Genomic DNA, 18,772 nt, shown 5'->3' with positions numbered 1-18,772 from the left:
GGTAGATTTATATTAACACTCAATCACTAGCCAAATTACTGAAATTCTAAACATATGTGAATAAGTGGTGGGAGTACGGGGAATGGGGGAGGGAATGAGTGTAGGAGTGGGGGGAGGGAGGAGAGTGGTATGGGTAAAATATTCAGTTTGGAATACAATCAAGAATTTTATAATTATAATAAATTTTATAATTCTTCACATAATTTTAATATTTTCTATAAACAAGGTTAAAAATGACATTGAATTATCGATCCCTTACAGTTTAACATGTCGTCGGTAAGAATTTCTTTACTCTTTAAAAATTATCGTTGTAATTCTTGTAAAATATGTTGTTTGAAAGCAGAAAATTAGTTGCATGTCCGCTGACTCCCATATAATGTGTATAATATAACTCCCATATAAACAATCCCTTGACAACCATATAATGTGCTACTTAAAAATAATTGATTTTAATGAAACCTTGTATTTTTATGCTAAAATTGGTTAATATTTAAATAAAAATATGAAATGTTTCTTATTATTTTTTTTTGTGTTTGTTTTGAGTTAAGAATAAACATAAGGACCACAAAAAATTGTGATATAATCTTCATCTTGTCTTGAAATAAAAAAATAATATTAAAATTTGTAAGAAGATAATCAAATTGAATTTATTACTATAAATTTCAGAATGAAAAAAAAAAATTATTTAGAATTTTTTTAACTTAAAAATTATTGTAAATATTTAAATTATTTTCAAGATTTCTTCATCATGTAATTTATATTCTGTGTACGATGTAAGATGAGCGAATGAAGAGAAAAATTAAGAGTCTATTTTGTATTATTTAAAAATTTATGTTAAATAAAATTGTTTATAATAAATTGAAAGTTATGTAGTTTAATGGTTGGTAGTTGTTTACTTCGAAAATTTTTTACTCATATTTTCTTTTGTAAGGCTGCTTGTAAAATATTAATGAATACTCATTTATTAACAAAATTCTATTCAATTTATTTATTTATAAAGTTTAAGTACAACAAAAGTCATATTGAAATAGTATACTTAAAGGATCATTTCAATTTTTTTGTAATTAAATCAATGGTACTTTGTAATCAGATGAATTAAATTTGAAATATCGTAAAATGTTGGAGTAGTTAAAAATAATGAATTCTTACAGCAAGAAGATCCACGATTTACTGCCGCAGTATCTTTTTGAACAATATTCGTTACTGTCTATTAGCTAGAGTTGCAAGTTACCAGAGTCATTTTATTCCCGAGTTTATCCTTATGCTGTTCTAAATTCAAATTCCCTATAATATTTTAAAATTTACCTCAATTATTGATGAAAATGTAAGAAATTACGATTTTTATTTAAAATCAAAACTTTATTTTAAATTTATACTAAGACGAGTTTGATATAGAACGGTTGAAAATAAATTCGAATTTGAATTCTCAGTTGTTTTACCAATAATTTCTTTCAATTGACTCCGAATCTATGGTACTATCCCCTACAACTTCTGCTTTATTTTTTCTAAAAAACCGAATTTCAAACTTTGAGCTTATTTTACTCAAAATAAAATATTTACGATATAGCAAGTATCTCCTTTAAAACCATCTAAATACCCAAGCCAATTTAGAAAATCGCCTCAAATTGTTAAGGTACCATATTTTTTGTTCTCCTTATTTTCTCAATTCAATAATGAAAAGCTCTTTAATATAAAATTTTTTAGAAAATTTCTTTTGAAAAAAAAAATGACATCATGAAAGAAAATTTTCACAGGTGATCAATAGGAATTTTTATGGTTCCATTCATGATATTTAAATATGGTGTTCACGAATAACAACGCTTTGAATAAAAAACTTGTTAAGTTTCAATTTTCATCGATTTCAAATAATTTTGTCAATTCATTGCTTATGCTTTCTTCAAAAAATATTATGTATGCTTACACTAGTTAGTACTAAACACGGAATTCAAGAATTGAAATAAAAGAAATCAGAAAAACAAGAAAATAAAGGGAACATTTTTTTAGATTTGAATGCTTTGTTTTTCTACATTTTATGCACGGTATATAAGAAGTTTTCCTTATGTACTCGTATATAGATAGAAAAAAAAATTTTTATGGTTTCAAATCACGTTTCATATGTGATACGATGTGAACTTAAGAATTTATCTTATTTATTTGGAAATCAACTAGATTAAATTCTTGAATTTTTTTGTATTCTTGTATGAAATTTGGTTTTGTTTTCAATTTTTCACGTATTTATTTTTGAATTGTAGAAAAACATACACCAAATGTTATGAATATTTTGAATTTTGTTTACATATTTACATAAAAAGTATGAAAAACTGAAGATTTGATGAAAAATATTTTGTTGAAAATATAAAGGAATTTTTTCGTAATTTATACATTGAGAAAATATGCAAATTTTTAAGTAGGAAGCGTCACTTTCGGCCTGAATTAACTCACTAAGAATTAATTTTTTTTTTAATTTTAATGCGGATGGCATTAAATTTCAATTAAAATAATTGACGAACACATAAAGATATGAAACTGATGAACGCATCTATGTGAGCGAATGCGGTGTCAGGGTCGAAAGCAGTTCTAATGGCAAATTTAGTTCTGAATAATCTCATAAATTAGCTTATTGGAATCGAAATATAAATGATTTTGAAATAAAGCTTTAATTTCAGTTTACAATTACTTAGCTTTTAACATTATCTTGAAAATAACAACTACTGACTATTTTTATAAATGAGTGGGCAAATACGCTATTCCATTAACTGTGCTTCATAATCATAATATTGCAGTAAGAACTGTGGTAGCGTACTGTAAGAATTTCTCTCCCAATATTATGATCCTTGTTTTAAAGATATTTTTTAAAAATTTGTTTTATTGACTCAAAACTTTAACATCCGATAATTAATTAAAATTAATTCAGTTATTAACATTAACGTGATTGAGTTGCCAATTTTCTGGGAAATATCAATAAATGATCTGATAATAAGTGTGTAAATACTGATTATTTGTGTCACAACATAACGAAAAAATGTGCAAGCTTATAACGATTTTTGGTTCAAATTTAATATTGGCATTGTAAGAGCTATTTCTATTATTGATATTTTCGCTTGCTATGTTACATTTAAGCGGCAGCTGCATATTTTTCAAACAAACTCACCAATTGATTGCACCCATGCATTTAATTTTTCTCTTGTTTCTCTATTTTAATTTCGTTTTGTTCACGAACAGCTCAATTCATTCGCATTATTTCAAATTTTAAACTTTGTAAATTTTTATTGTTCCTATCTGTACTATATTTGTACACGAATACAATAGAAGATTTTTGCATTAATTTACATATGACTGTGCCTGGGCAATGGGCATGCAAATGTATAAAATAAATTTTCTTATTTCTACAATATAAAGATAAAAAATAAAAAAATTTAAACTTTTTATTTTTTTTTATTTTTAGTTTCGCATATACAATTAATGTTCTTACCAATCTGACCGTATTGCACATTAAAGTATCGTGATTGCATTAAATTTCACCTGACCAGTTTTAAACAAAAATTTTTATTTCGATTTGGGAAAAAGAATAGCTTTGAGTAGAAATTTTAGGAAATTTTTGGGCAAATGCATGGCAGACTGGCTGATGTTAAGATTTCAATTACGTTTCAGTTTTATAATTCTGTTCAATCGATTTGAATTTTATTAGTGGATGTAATGAACTGTCTAATTTTTGACATACATGCATACATGCAACCTCAGGACTTAGATCTTGAAATTAAATTTTAGACCTTGCGTAGAAGACATTAGCAAGTTAATTATTAATACATTTTCCCTTTTGTATGCCGGGTTGTATAACAAATTTTTCGACGAAATCACTTTCTAAAAACAGATTTTATAAGGAAGGTCAAATTTTTGGCTTGTGCATTGGTACACAACTTCACCGCTTTTCTTCAATTTAATATAAGTCTATTATCCGCTAGTGCAGTTCTTTCATTAGAATAATTTAAGTAAATTTATTAATATTGTGACTATATCTCTCTCGGAAAATACGTGAATACGTCAGATATGTGCTTCAGAATATTAAAATGATATTAAAAACTTTCATTAATTGAGTAGGTGATATACTACTTTAGATCATCAGGCTCAAAAGAAGAAAAAACAAAATCAACTGGCTAAGTAACCATTTCATTCGATAAAATTTATTAGTACACACATACTTACAACTCATACTTACATACATACATACATGTTATATCTGCTTATGTGCATATTGCCTCATGTATTTTGCGTTTCATTGTGCGAAACTTATGCAGCTGCATATCATAAAGCTGCATATCATTCTTTGTATACAACACAGTGTATTTAAAAAAGAAAAATTAATATTAAAATACTGTTAGTTTAAAATAATAAGAAAAACAAAAAACAACAAGAAAAGAAAAAACAGAGGAAGAAGAAAGGCAAATTTGTAATGTTTTCCATGTCCTTTTTCATGTTGTCCTTTTATAATATTCTCTCAAATCTTTATATATAATATGCAGTTTCATTTCATGTTCTCAATTTCTCGTGTATGCGTCCTCTTTTAATTTTAATTCTGTTTTGATTTTTTCTTCTTTTTTTTCTTTCTCTTGTGTGTTTTATTAATTCACTTCCGGAATTATTATTCTGTTTTTGGTTTAAAATACAGGAAAACCAAAATGATGACATAATAATAAAGAAAAACAACAAAAAAAGAAAATATATAGAGCTTTATAAAAAAAAATGGCAGTAACTGGGATTATAAAACTCGTACGTACACAAAATGATTGACAGGATATTCTAACAATATTGTGGTATTAACTGATTTGCAATACGATTACGATGACTAAAAGAAGGTAAAAATTATAGCAGAGAATTTTAATATAATGGCGTGTATCTGTTTATGTATGTAATACGTGTGTATATAATATTTTATCTACATATTATTCCTGGATTACTCCTTGGCTATAATATGTAATATACCTTTAAAATACTTAAAATATATGTGGATATATTTAAAATTTGCATTGCAATCAGTTTACTACTCATATAATTATATAGGTAAGAGAAAATGGATTTATTGTTTATATATGGACAAAATTGATGAGAGTACACTATATTTTCATGATCCACATATCGTAGTTTATTTATAATTTCCCTTATACGGATTTTATTTTGATTAAAGTAGATAAAATTGGAAATTGTTTAGATTTAGGTTAAATTTATACAAAAAAAAAAGGACAAGGGATATAAAAATGAAGAATTTTGAAATAGATGTACAAAACTTGATTTAAATAGCATTAAATGTTGAGTTTGTTATTAAGAAAAGAATCCAGGCAGTGTTATTTATATTAATTTGTTAATTAATTTTAAAGATTTGAGACGAATTTTGCTTTTTTTTCAAAAAGGCTCGAAAAACTCATTTTAATTGGTAGAAATATTTAAAATAATAACTGTTTCGTGGAACTTTTTCCGAGTACAACAGTATACATTCTGAACTTATACGTCCCTAAGTAAATCATTTGCTATGAGAAAGTCATGCGAAGATGAAATATTAAGCTGTTACCACTTTTATTTCAGTAGATGGTTTCATAATTATGTATAAATGAATATAAATTTTAATTTAGTTTCTACTCCTATAAAATTCGATTTTCACACTATAGAATAGCGATTCAGTTAGCTTCAACCACTGTTATATATGACAGTTATATGACCACTTCGCATAAAATAATTCAGAGGTCATATAACTAGTTCTTATGCATTTATTGTTATTCAAAGCAAATCAGAAATTCTTATTACGAACAAAAACCAACTTATACAAAAATGATTTGTGTATATCGTAAATTTTTGAATTTCATACAGTCCCCCAGAGCTTCAACCTATCGCCAATTATTTTTAGAGAACAAATTACTTGAAATGAGCGAATAATTATGTTAGAATTGAATTTTAAATTTCAAAATTGAATTTATTATTTTGTTAAATCTTAAAAAATCGCTATATCTAAGGAAGAACGTAACTTCCCGTGATTCATCTTTAAGAACATGAATAGATTTCCTAGGATAACATTCATTTAAGGATAACATTGTTTGATAAGCAAGAGCACAGCCCCAACGAATACATAATAGTTTTAAATTGGGAATTACCGTTAAATGTTGTATCAAGGATATTTTCTTAAAATTTAATGAAATTTAAATAGATTTGCGAAGTTTGAAATAGAAAATCCTTAAAAAAAAATTTAATGTAATCGAGCTTCTCCTTTAAAATCATTTTCATGTGTGTAAGTGTGTACGTTTTCATTTACTTAAAATTATTTATGCCATTATGGATCAGTGTTTGGTTTTTTCTCTTGAATTTTAAAAATTAAATAGAATTTTTTTTTTCAAATCTGGATAAAGGATTCTTATAAAAAAATATCCTTGACTTAAATATCAACTCATTATCCTTTACCGTGTGTTTTTTTTTTGTTTTTGTTTTTCGTTTTTTTTTTTCTTATTTCCGTATTATTTTTTTATTTATTTTTATTTTGTGTACTCTGATAATTTTAACGTTCTAGTTTTTCAATTCCATTTTCGTTTGCTTTCTCGTCAGTTTAAAAGTGCATATATAGAGAAATATAATAATAATAAAGAAAACAATACGGCGACTGTTGAAATGTGCAAATAAAAAAGCAAAAAAGAGAAAAAAATATAATGCAAATGTAAATTTAAATTTATGAAAAATATTCAAAATATTAAAAGAAAGAGAACAATAAAAAAAATAAAAATTAGAATTTTCTCCGGGAAAACAAAATTTTCAAAATTGAAAATCAAAATGAAAACTACTGAAAGCGTAAAATAAATAAATAAACAAAATAAATTCGGACTAAAATAGCGGTTTGTAAAGTAGCACATTTCCCCCGAAAAGAAATGATAATTCTCTTCAAATAAGAATCAATTATAGCTATTTAATTTATTCTTATTAACAAAGTAAAATAATTATAATGAAAATTGCATATATTTAGGGGAAAACCTTTTAAATTTATACAAATTAGGAAAACTTATACAGTTTCGGATATAGCTGGAGTTAAAATTGAAATTTTGCTAATTATGAAAAGACAACAATTTGAAAGTGGTGGGTGGTAGAAAAAACTACCTCACAGTTGAAAGTAAATAGGTTTCAGATTCTAGTAGGTCGCTGCCTAAGTGAAAAACAAAAAAGCACCAGCTACGTTAAACGACTCTTTTATCATTTCAACATTTTTATCCATGCTAATTGAAATATAAAAAAAAGTTATGGTTTTGAATAAGAAGCAGAAAATCAACATTTATATTTGGAATGACATTTGGCAGACAGGATTTTTGTTTGCCATAGTGGTAGACTCTCAGAGGGAGAAGAGGTAGATTAAAATTTTTCTAGAAAATTAGGTAAAAATTTCATTTGTACATAAAATTTCATCTTTTTACCTCAATGGGAGCACATTTTCCGTAAACAAAGGATAATATAAACGAATAGATGAACAGAGAAAAATAAATAAGAATATTTTTCTACAATTTTTGGTGGAAATGTGCTAGAAGTAGAAATTTAAAAGAATTTTTATTAATGCAACAGTGAGCTTTTAATTTTTTTTTGTCAAGGTTTCCATTTTTTTTTCACTTTTATAAAAAGTGCGATAGAATTTCAATGTTAGTGCCAAATGCAATATTCTAAAATCAGCATTATTTAGATAGCTTTTCTGTTTTGTTTTTGTTATTCTTTTTTTTTAAAAGGTAAATATAGATTTTGCATTTAACAGTCAGGCGTTTCATATTATGTGTGCATAGGTACAATTTATTTTATGTGGAAAATCAGTCAAAAAATTGTTGTGTGCGGTTGAAAATCAAAAAATCAAAATTTATTCAATGTTTATTTTTATATTTTATATAAATTTTTTATCCTACTTTCTCATTTTTTGGGTATTCTGTAAAAAAAAATTGCAATAATAAATATTAATTTTTAAATATAATTTTTTTTTTTGTAAAGAAATTTACAACTCGCGGTATATAGAATTCTGTTTTTTTGCGGCCATATATTGGACAACTTGCAAATATTTATCTCATGTATAATAAGGATTTTTCTGTCATTTGTGTTGTAGTCGTGTAGGGTTTATGTATTAGTTAAATAGAGATTGTTAGTTCTTGTGTAGGGGCGATAGTATTGTTACAAATTCATAAAAAGTATACTGCGTGCGTAGGATGGGGTGGCCATTTGTTCGATTTACAATAAATATTCTGTTATTTAAAGTTTTTTTTTAGTTGCAAAAGAATAGCATGTAAATCGTAAATATTTTATCGTAAATATTAAAGTTACTGAATGGGGCAGAAGAGTTTTGCACAAGAATAGTGTTTCTTATGCAAAAAGATGAATTTTGCAGAAAAATTTTCCGTTTAGTAGGGTTTCTGCTGCTTTCGAAAATGTGTTCATCCCAATTTGGTATTGTCAAATGGTCGTATTTCAGTTCTCATATATAATTTTAATTAAGAATTTATTTGTTTTCTTTTAAAATGTTTTATTTAAAAAATTCCAAAGCCCCCAAATGGTTACAACAATTGCGATCTTTTTTGAAAAAAAAAATTCATTTTAATTAAGAAATTATTCAATGAAACCATTAATTTTCAATTCTTTTTTGAATTTTCAGAATGGGCGTACAATTACATGGTTTCCATGGTCATTCACATGGTAGTAGCAGCGGTGGCGGTGGACATTCACACGGTCATTCTCATTCAAAATCTAAAAATAAAAATTCAAAAAAGAAACAAAAACAATCGCAACAATCTGCTATTGGTAATGAAGATCTTACATCAAATGGTAATGCTACAAATCCACCAGAAATTACACAAATAGCAACAGTATCATCAACAGATGATCATTTAATAAAACAAAATGAAACATATTCAGTAAATATTGGACCAGAAGTTGAAAATAAAATGAATGATGAACAACAGGAACAAGAAAATATGAATGTTAGGGCTGCATTTATTCATGTTTTGGGTGATATTTTACAGAGTGTTGGTGTATTTATTGCTGCTCTAATAATATATTTTAGAGAAGATTTTGCAATTGCTGATCCAATTTGTACACTTTTATTTTCAATAATTGTTTTGTTTACAACAATCAGTATTTTAAAAGATGCTTTATTGGTAGGTTTAAATATAGCTTTAGTTTTATTGAATAAAAGTATGATTTGCTCATGTTATAATATTCAAAATTAACCTATTGAAAAAGTCGTTTAAAAAAATAGGGCTAACTTTAAAATAGTTTAAGGTTAGCCCAAGTTTGTCTTTTGTTTGATAATAATTGCCCCAATGATTATTACTCATTGTATTTAATTAATGAATTACATGACGACTGTTTATCAGACATGAAAATTTGTCTTATCTAAATTTCAATGCCAGAATTTGGAATTGATTATATTTAAAACCAAATATACAACCGTGTATACTTTCCATTTAGTCTTGATATAAGAGCGATACTTATCTATAATATTTAAACAGTTATTATTAAGAAAATAACTTTCCTCTATGGGCTTTCACGGCTAAATTAGAATTTCTTAACTCTTATGCTTCTTATATGATAATAATTAATAATATTGTTTTAAATCTTCCGCTGGTGTAGTAACATTATTTATTTCTATTCAAAGGATGACATTTTGTAAGGTGAATAAAAATCCTACAAATTAAAGATATTATGTGTCAAAATATTGTTCTCTCCAGTACAGAAACAAATGTCATATAAAATTCGAAATACAATTTATTAGAAATTTTAATTTTAGGAATTTTCCCAATAATTTTTCAGCCCTATGATTGTTTTTCTTTAATATTTCTTAATTAGTTATCGTCTATAACTTTCTTTTTATAATAAAAGAAAAAATTAGAAAAAAAAATTTTCAAAAATTTTTAGGAAAAATTTACAACATAATTATATAAGAATCTAGCCACATATAGCCACAAATAAAAATATTTATAAGGAATCAAAACATTTACCGCGTCTCTGTGTGTGTGTATATAGAAAGTCATTCCAGTGGTAAAGAAAAATCTGAAACCATAACACATCGAAAAGCCACCGAGAAAAAAACCCGAAAATAAAAAAACACAAAATAGGATTACAATTCAAAGCTATGCCTTCCTTTTGATTTCTTTAAGCATAACGGTTTTTTTTCTGTTTATGTTTTCTTTTTTGTATTTTTCTTCTTTTTCCTTGTTTATTATGTTTGTGTCTCATGTTATTTACCAGCCTCAATCTTGTATCGCATAAAAAAGTCACTTGCTTTTTTTATTCTCTTTGTTTTTCTTCATTTTTTTTTTTATTTATTTATTTATCCTCAAAATTCGTTATATCCTTCATCGTTATTTAGTAATTTTTGTTTTGTTAGTGTTGTTCTATTTCTTTAGTAAAAAAAAAATCCTTATTCCTTTTTTACTTTCATAAATTTTTTGTTCTATGCTTTTGGTTTCACTTTTTCTATTTTATAATGTGAACCTCCTTTAGGCATAGGCGGAAGGATATATTTGATTAATTATTTATTATTTTTTTTTTCTTCCATTTTTTATATTTTTATTTATTTTGCTTTTTTTTCCAACTAATTTTTTTTTTGTATTTTCATGTATGTATGTAGCTATGTGTACTATATAATAATTCGTTTTAATATTTCTGTTTTTTTTTTATTCTTATTTTTTTTTTTATAAAGGTCTTGATGGAAGGAACACCATCTTATCTCGATTATGCTGAAGTATTAGAAATTTTTCAAAAAATTGACGGTGTTGAACGTGTACATAATTTAAGAATTTGGGCTTTAAGTGTTAGTAAAGTAGCTGTATCGGTTCATTTAGCTATCAGTAAGTATATTTGTATATGCACATACGTATGTATATAATATGTATAGTTTAAGAATTTATGTAATATAAAGATTTTATATTACTTTCATTTACTATTGTTATGAAAAATTTTTTTTAGCTTCCATGAATCGGTATAAGAATATTGTATCATAGGCATTTTAATATTGAGGTATTAGAGAAGAGGATTATTTGCTATTTGAATGAAAGTACATAGTGTGTATAGAGAGCAATTGGTATTTATTATGACATTTTTGATTTTTTCTGTTTCTTCTTTTCTGGATATTAGAAATAAAATTAAAGTTGTTAAAGCAATTTGTAATGTTACACTTGTTTTCATGTTATCGCGTATAGATGCGGTTGTTTTTTTATATATAAATATTTTAAATAAGCAATGCTATATAAAAGTCCTGTCTATATCTTTATGCTTATATGTACATTTGGAATGAGACATACAAGAAACAAAATAATATAAAATTTATGAAATTATTTTTTAAAAATAATATTTTGGTATTCAGTTCAGAGAGATGTAATAATGAAAGAGAAAGGAAAAAGATTCAAGATGAAAGAATGGAGATGAAAGAGTCGAATAGTTGCCCTAGGATTTTTAGAAAGGGGAAAAAATGTGAAAGTAATTGTGAAATGAAAGAAGGAAACAGAGGGGTTTACAAGAGTAATTTAATTTTTGTTTTTTGTATTTATGATGTCAAACCCTAACCCTACTATAAGCTGTGGGAAATTATTTTAGGAAATTATTTTGATTTTTTTTCCTTGTAAATATAAATTTCACAGTTTTAATTCAAATTATTAAATTTTAATTAAATGAATTTAGAAAACAAAAAATATTGGGGTTAAAATTAATTATTTTTCTGTTTATAGACTTTTGTTGCTGTAGTTTCAAGTTTTCTTCTTGTATTACAAATTCTTAATTTAAATTTTTAAATGAAATTTTTTTCATATAATCACCTTGGTTTTTTAACACTGCTTTTTTCTTTTTTTAATGAATTTTAAAATATTATCAATTGCTTTAGAATTTGTATTGCATTGGACGCTTTAAATTTGCTTACAATATAATGTAGCTGCAATATTGAACAATTTATTGAAAATTTTAAAGAAATCAATTTTGAGACTCTTTGTAAATTTGTTTGCTTTTTCAAAAAATGCAACGCGAATTTTAAATATTTTATAATATTGTATTGTTAAAATAAGTAGATAAGCCTATACTGAGGTCTTTCTTAAATCAATATTTATTTGTTACAACTATAACTTCAATAGTGGGTCTCTAGTCTTAATCAACAGCCGGTAGTTCCAGTTTATGGTGTTTGAGCAATTAAGAGTACAATTTTATATGAAATATCGTAGCAGAATAATATTTTTTACAATTAATGTAAATTTTAAATTAGAGCTGCAAATCGTCATTAGACCTAAAGCATATTTGAATTTTTTGAGGGTGTTTTTAAATTAAATTTAAAAATAAAATTATAGACGCCAGTTCGGGAAGGCAAATATTTTTATTGTAAAAATACTCACAATTTTTAAAAGAAGAAATGTTTTCACAATTTAAAATGTATTAAGCACTTACTTCATCTGTTACTGCTTATTTGTATTTTCATGACAATTTTGCTTGAATATTCTAATAATCGTATGGTTATTGCAATGACGAACTTATTAATTTTAAAATACCATTAATCATAATATTTTGTTATTTAATTACAAAGAATTATACATAGTTGGGAAAAATTTAATTGGCGTTTAAAAAAATGTCCTGTTTAATATCCCTATTTATTAATTGACCATATATAATTAAAACAACAAGTTTCTCATTACTATGGCACTAAAATCTCACATAATTATTAATATTAACATGATATTATTTTATGACATAAGAGAATAATAATAATATGTTCGTTCTAATCTCTTTTTTGACTTTGACATCTCATAATAATGCTATACAATTGTACTAACACTATATTGTAAACATTGAATCGGTATTTCAATTTACAAAGATTGTATTGACTAAAAGAAACAGTGTTACAATAATATTAATGTGTATAATAAAAATACTATTGTGCAAGTAAAATGAGAAAAATAGAATAAAAACATAAAATACAACAACAAGAAAAGAAAATAAGTACAAATCAGAAATTCAGTACGGTAATGAGTACTTTGAGTGTGAGAGATGCAGAAATAAAGTAGAAAATAAATAAATGACAGTTAGAGTTGAGGGAAAGATTGAGAGAGAGTGGAAGAGTGGAAAAAAAAGTTAATCAACCTATTTAAAAAAAAAAAATTTTTTTTTTTATTTTTCTCTTCCTGCCTCCTTACACAAGTAATAATAAAGTCAACCCTCAAAAGATATATGAATTTTTATAAACATTATATGCTGTGCCATACTAGTACTGTTCTGTATATAATTTTGTTGAACGTAATGGTATGACAGTTTAGAATTTGTAGTCAGAGAAAAGTAATATGAACCCAGTTTTTTATTTTCAGTGAGAAATTTTTTTAATTAAATTTTCCAACACAACAAAATCAAAATAAAAAAAAAAAGAAAAATATGAAAGAGAAAAACTTGGATTGTAGGAAAGTTTTTCATTTTCATATTTTTCCTGTTTTTGTTTTTCATTGTTTCTGGTTTATTTTTATAATTTATTTATTTATTTTTCTATTTTTTCTTTGGTTGCTTTTTTTTTCATAAGAAATTCTTGGACAATATCAGTAAAAATACATAATCTCCTCTATTATTTAAAATTCATACAATTTTTGTAGATTTTGCCTAGCTTTTTTTTTTCTCTTAATTTTGCGAGTATTATAACTGGCATATGTTTTTTTTTTATTAATTTTTTAATTTAACTAATTACTGCCAAGTAGTGGTCTATATTAAGTGCAGTCCAGGACAATATTAAAAGTCCTAGTAACAACGAAAAAAATAAAATTTATGCATTAAAAATTTTTTTTTTCTGTTTTCATGCTTGTGTAATTTCAATTCGAAATCCCACACTTTGTTATCGCTAGAAACAGGATAAAAACACAATATTTTTATGAATATTTGTATATGATTAATTTATAATTATAAAAATGTCAGTTAATTTTAAGTAGAGAATATGGAAAATTTTTATAATTTTTTTGCAGGATAAATAGGGAATTGAGACAAAAAATATGGTCAAGGTATTTTCTTTTTTAGTTTGAAAATTTTAATATTTTAAATTATTCATGTAGCGAATAAAGTTTTCGTTAATTAATAAAAATATATTTTAATAAAAGAAATTTTATAGCTATTATGAATTAATTTCGATTTATATGAGAAATAAAAGCAAATTTCCAATTACACAAAAATGTAATTTTACAGTAGTAATGCCGAAATTATTGAAGATTTTAGAATAATTTCGGCAATTACTACTGAATTATTGTTAAAGCTGAGTAAAAATATGTTAAGAAATGTTATTGTAAGAATGTGTTAAACACCAAATGTGATGTGAGAAGATTTGTTTAAACTTTAATTGCATATTAGAATAAAGACGGGTCAAAGCAAAGCAAAGCGTCCAAAGGAGCGTACATAGTATTGACGTCGTAAAAAAATATATTACAATTTGCTCTTTAATAATTTAAAATGTTTAAAAATATTTTTTATTTGAAAACTAGCTTAATGTAAATCATGTATTTTTTTGCATACATTTAGGGGCACAAAAAATTTAAGCAGCTTTTACAAAATAATTTAATTGTGCCTCCAATATGGTATATTAGGTATAAAATAAATAATTTTATTTTTTAAGAAGAGGAAACTTACGGTTACGTTATTGCTTTAATAAAAAATTTGATAAAAATTTCCAAAAAATGAGCTTCCAGAAATGGAAATTTTCCTTATTTTGTGCTATGGTAACTCAAAGTGGTAAAATTTCAAATGAAATCCTTTAAAGAAGTGACGGTTTTACGATTCTTTATGGAAGAGAAAAATTATGCCAAAGATCTGATTCGATATAACTATTAATATCAAATACATTTTTCCGCAGGAACCTTTTTCTATGTTTAATTTAGGATAGAAATAGCATAAGTACTTTGATTATCACCATCTTCGATCTATTGCTTCAATTCATCTTCTCTCACAATCACTTCAGAATATTTTAATTAAAATCACGTTTTATAACAAAAGTTTAATGGTAACTTCAGTTTAATAGCACGATAATCATTGGGTCAACTAAATTTTTTTTTTAAATTGTAAAATTATTGTTACATTTCTTTTCTATACAATTCTTCACTATATAGAATGAATGATAATCAGTTATCCTGCCTCTTGTTTATTAATTATTTTACACAATACATACATATTTAAAATTAAATTACATTTACAGTAATAGAAAAAAAAGAGGGATAAACTAGAATAAAGTTTTCATTTATTTTTTTTTTTAATTAAAAAGTCAAAATAGAAAATGAAAAGAAATTCTTATGTTTTGACATCATTATGACATTGATTAATAATGCATATAAAAAGGAATATGAAAAGGATAATAAGCTACTTATGCTACCATGCTGTGAGTGATACTCTAAAAAAAAATTATATTAAAACAAAAGATATAAGAAAAAAAATTGTATTTTATTTATTATTTTAGGGTCGTTATCATTCTTATTAAAAAGGATTAGTCAAATTTTTTTTAATTCAAAATCATACTTACATTTTTAACAGAATGTTATGAAAATGAAGAGTCCAAGTTGAAGTTTTTATTATTTTTAGATTATTAGCATTCATAGGGGAATAATGTAAAATTGCAAGTATAAACAGAATATTCTTAAATTTTGCTATGGATTGACTGTGAAACATAGTTTAAAAAACAATATGCTTTTACGCTTTACCTTGGCCGTCAATTCGTTTACAAAAGCTCAAGTTGAATTGCCGTACAAGTAAACCCATTTTTCATTTTAGAATTAAATTTTAGCAAGTTCAATAAAAATCGAGTTTAATGGCCATGATAAATTTAATAAACTAAAACCGAGAAAAGAAAAAATTCAATGACATTGAATATTTTTTTTTCCCTCTGAAAATTTATTGTATACCACAATCATCTATTAGTTTGATTCAATATCGGATTAAGTAATCAATAAATTGCTACATACATAATATATACATATAAATCAATTCAAATAGCTTTGAAAATTCTTTGTTATTCAATGAAAAATGTCTAGATTTTTCATCAATCAGAAAATACTCCATTAACACCCTTATTTTTGTTGCCTTTATCAAGGATATTTTATTTTTTTTTTTTGGATTTCTTTCTTAAACAAATTTTGTTTTTATTCTAAAATTTTCTTATTATATCGAAAAACCAAAACCAAAAAGGCTGAAAACAAAAAGACATTTTGTTAGATTTTTTGTTAGATAGGATGAAAAGGAATAAAGTGAAAATAAATTTTCCAAGATAACCTAGTCTTGTTAAAATTAACCAATCAACTTTTAAGTATAACAATTTAAATATTGTGTATTATATTGTTATACATGTGTGTATTTATAATGTATACTGTAGTATATGTAGATTTTATGGATAATATTAAGTATGATAAGAGAGAAGAATTCGATACTGAATTGAAATTGTATAAAAAAGAAAAAAAATTAGATAAATGCTGTTGATCCTGTTAACTATGGACTATGGTGAATATTTAAGGAATGCAAAATGGTAAAACATTCATAGTTCTAAGAATTAATTAGAATTTTTAATAATTTACGTATTTTTGTTATTAAAATAAGAAAAATTCAAATATTTTAATTTTTTGTAAGGATTTTCTTAATATTTCATAAATTTTTCTCAAATTTCTTTTAATCCTCATTTTAGAAAGTCTACAGTTTCCTGTAAATATAATTTTCTTATACTTTTTCATAAACGTAAAGAAAATTTTAATTGTATCATCAAATTAACAGGAACTACAACACTATTATCCTGCGCAACGAATTTTCTTAAATTTGCCCTGATTTCTATATTTCTGTTAAAATTTCTATTGGGTTCCTTTAGGATTAACTAAGTTTTAATAGCATTGAAAATTCGAAAACTCTTTTTATAAATTCTAAAGTATGAGTGTACAGTGTAGAGTAAAATATGAGTGTTAATTAATTGTGCGAGAGCTATGTAAATTGCAATATTCTTTAAACAATTTTGTAATATTCTAAAACTTCTTCAGTGTTATAATTGGAATTCATACCATAGAAGAATATTTATATTGAAATTATATTTTGAGGGTTAATATACTTGAATGAATATATGTATGTATATGCAAGTAGCAATAAAATTAGAAAAATGTACTAATAACCGAAATCACATTAATTATTCTTGAGTGATGATCGTATTAAAGTAACAATAACAAAACCATTTAGACATATTCATCCTTTCATATATGCATATACATACATTATAAGCATATAAAAATCTTTTTACCAAATCTTAATTTTTTAAGAAAATAAAAAATATTTAAAAAGGATTTAATATTATTTGTTTATATAGATAAAAAGGATAATGTTAAATATTAGGAATATGAAAAAAATATTTTCAAAAAAGCAAAATTAATCATTGTCCTTATGATACAATCAATGTCTAATTGAGACAAATTTTATCAAAAACACATAATTGTTAAAAGAATTCAAAATATTGCAATCTATATGCTCTTATTTTAGTATATGGAATATTAAAATTTCGAATTTTTATTAAATAAATGAAAGAGATAGGAACGTCTCGTTTAGAAATTTTGAAAAAAAAAATTTATTCATCGATTGAAATTTGGTGTTACGTAAAACCGTAGCTGATGCTTGAGGCTGATATCTTGAGTGTTTTAAAAGCTCCTATACTGAATAATCCAAGTTGTTTTGCAATCGCAATATGTACCTAAAACATTATTGAACATTCGTAATTATATAGTATGTTTGAATCATTGCAGGTCCGAAGAGGGTTAAGAAAAAATTATTTTTCTTCAAATATTTTTAATTACTTTTAAAATATTTTCGGGCTACTATAAAAGTTTCAAATAATTTTTCTATCACAACTGAAGATGTAAAGTAAATTTTAATTTTATTAAAAATTTTTGCAATTTTAAATATTTTTTAGATTTTTTTCTATGTTTTGGTAAAATTTGAGATTTATTAAAAAAGGAAATTTTTATAAGATCCTTGATTGCTTTTTTCTTTCTCTCAATTTTCTTATATGATTCAGTATTATTCTTAATAAAATTTACAGGAAAAAATATTTTCTTTTTTTTTATAAATTTTTCAAATCTTGATGTATAATATCCTTTCACTTTTTTTTCAGAAAATTCTTAATTAAAATGATATTGTTGATGATACTATCAAATATAGTACAACTATAATAAAACAATACCTTTCTTCTATCTTATTTCACTAGAAATATTTCAAACACTTGGTTAGACGTCAGTAATCAGTATAGTTTTTTCGAATTAGACTATAATTTTCAAATTTGCAGAAAATAGTATACTTTTGTATATGTACATATAAAATCATAAGAGTTACCTCTAACAGTAATCACTTGAAATTAATTTATAATATAGGAACTCTGTTAGGACTGATGGAGAAATAGCTTTATATTGAATTAAATTTTTATCTGGAACTGAAAAGATGAGATTGAGAGTATTATGTGAGCTATTTAGGGTAACCTTATGCTGGGTTGCGTACAAAGTAATGTCAAAGGGAACGAAAGTGCTGACGACCTGGCTATATTTGGTGCGGTGGCCGACTTTGCGGTAATGGACTGTTCACTGCCTCTGCTCTAGAGGAAGCTGAAGAGCATTATAAATGAGGAAACTAGAAGGAGCGGAAGCTTGCTTTGGTTTTGCGGGCGGACTTTTACTTGTACAAGGGCCCTGTAGCCGAAGAGGTGAATGGTGCAACGAAAGAGCTACTGATATTGACCAGGGGGATCTTAGTATTGCGGCTGGTA

The 18,772-nt window shown here is 25.1% G+C and overlaps 1 protein-coding gene across 1 annotated transcript in view; it reads left to right on the top strand.

The window, feature by feature from the left end:
* LOC129618565 (proton-coupled zinc antiporter SLC30A2) overlaps nt 1-18,772 on the top strand; it is a 101,853-nt gene that overhangs the window by 79,663 nt on the left and 3,418 nt on the right. The window contains exons 6-7 of the mRNA XM_055533383.1: nt 8,651-9,152; nt 10,700-10,847. Coding sequence (XP_055389358.1) covers nt 8,651-9,152; nt 10,700-10,847 — 650 coding nt within the window. The remainder of the gene's footprint in view (nt 1-8,650; nt 9,153-10,699; nt 10,848-18,772) is intronic.

The sequence above is a fragment of the Condylostylus longicornis genome, unplaced genomic scaffold (genome assembly GCF_029603195.1).
Source record: "Condylostylus longicornis isolate FDR11 unplaced genomic scaffold, ASM2960319v2 ptg000009l, whole genome shotgun sequence".
In the NCBI taxonomy this organism is placed as follows: Eukaryota; Metazoa; Arthropoda; class Insecta; order Diptera; family Dolichopodidae; genus Condylostylus; species Condylostylus longicornis.
Note: the sequence above shows the minus strand (reverse complement) of the source record. Positions and strands in the feature narration are given on the sequence as shown.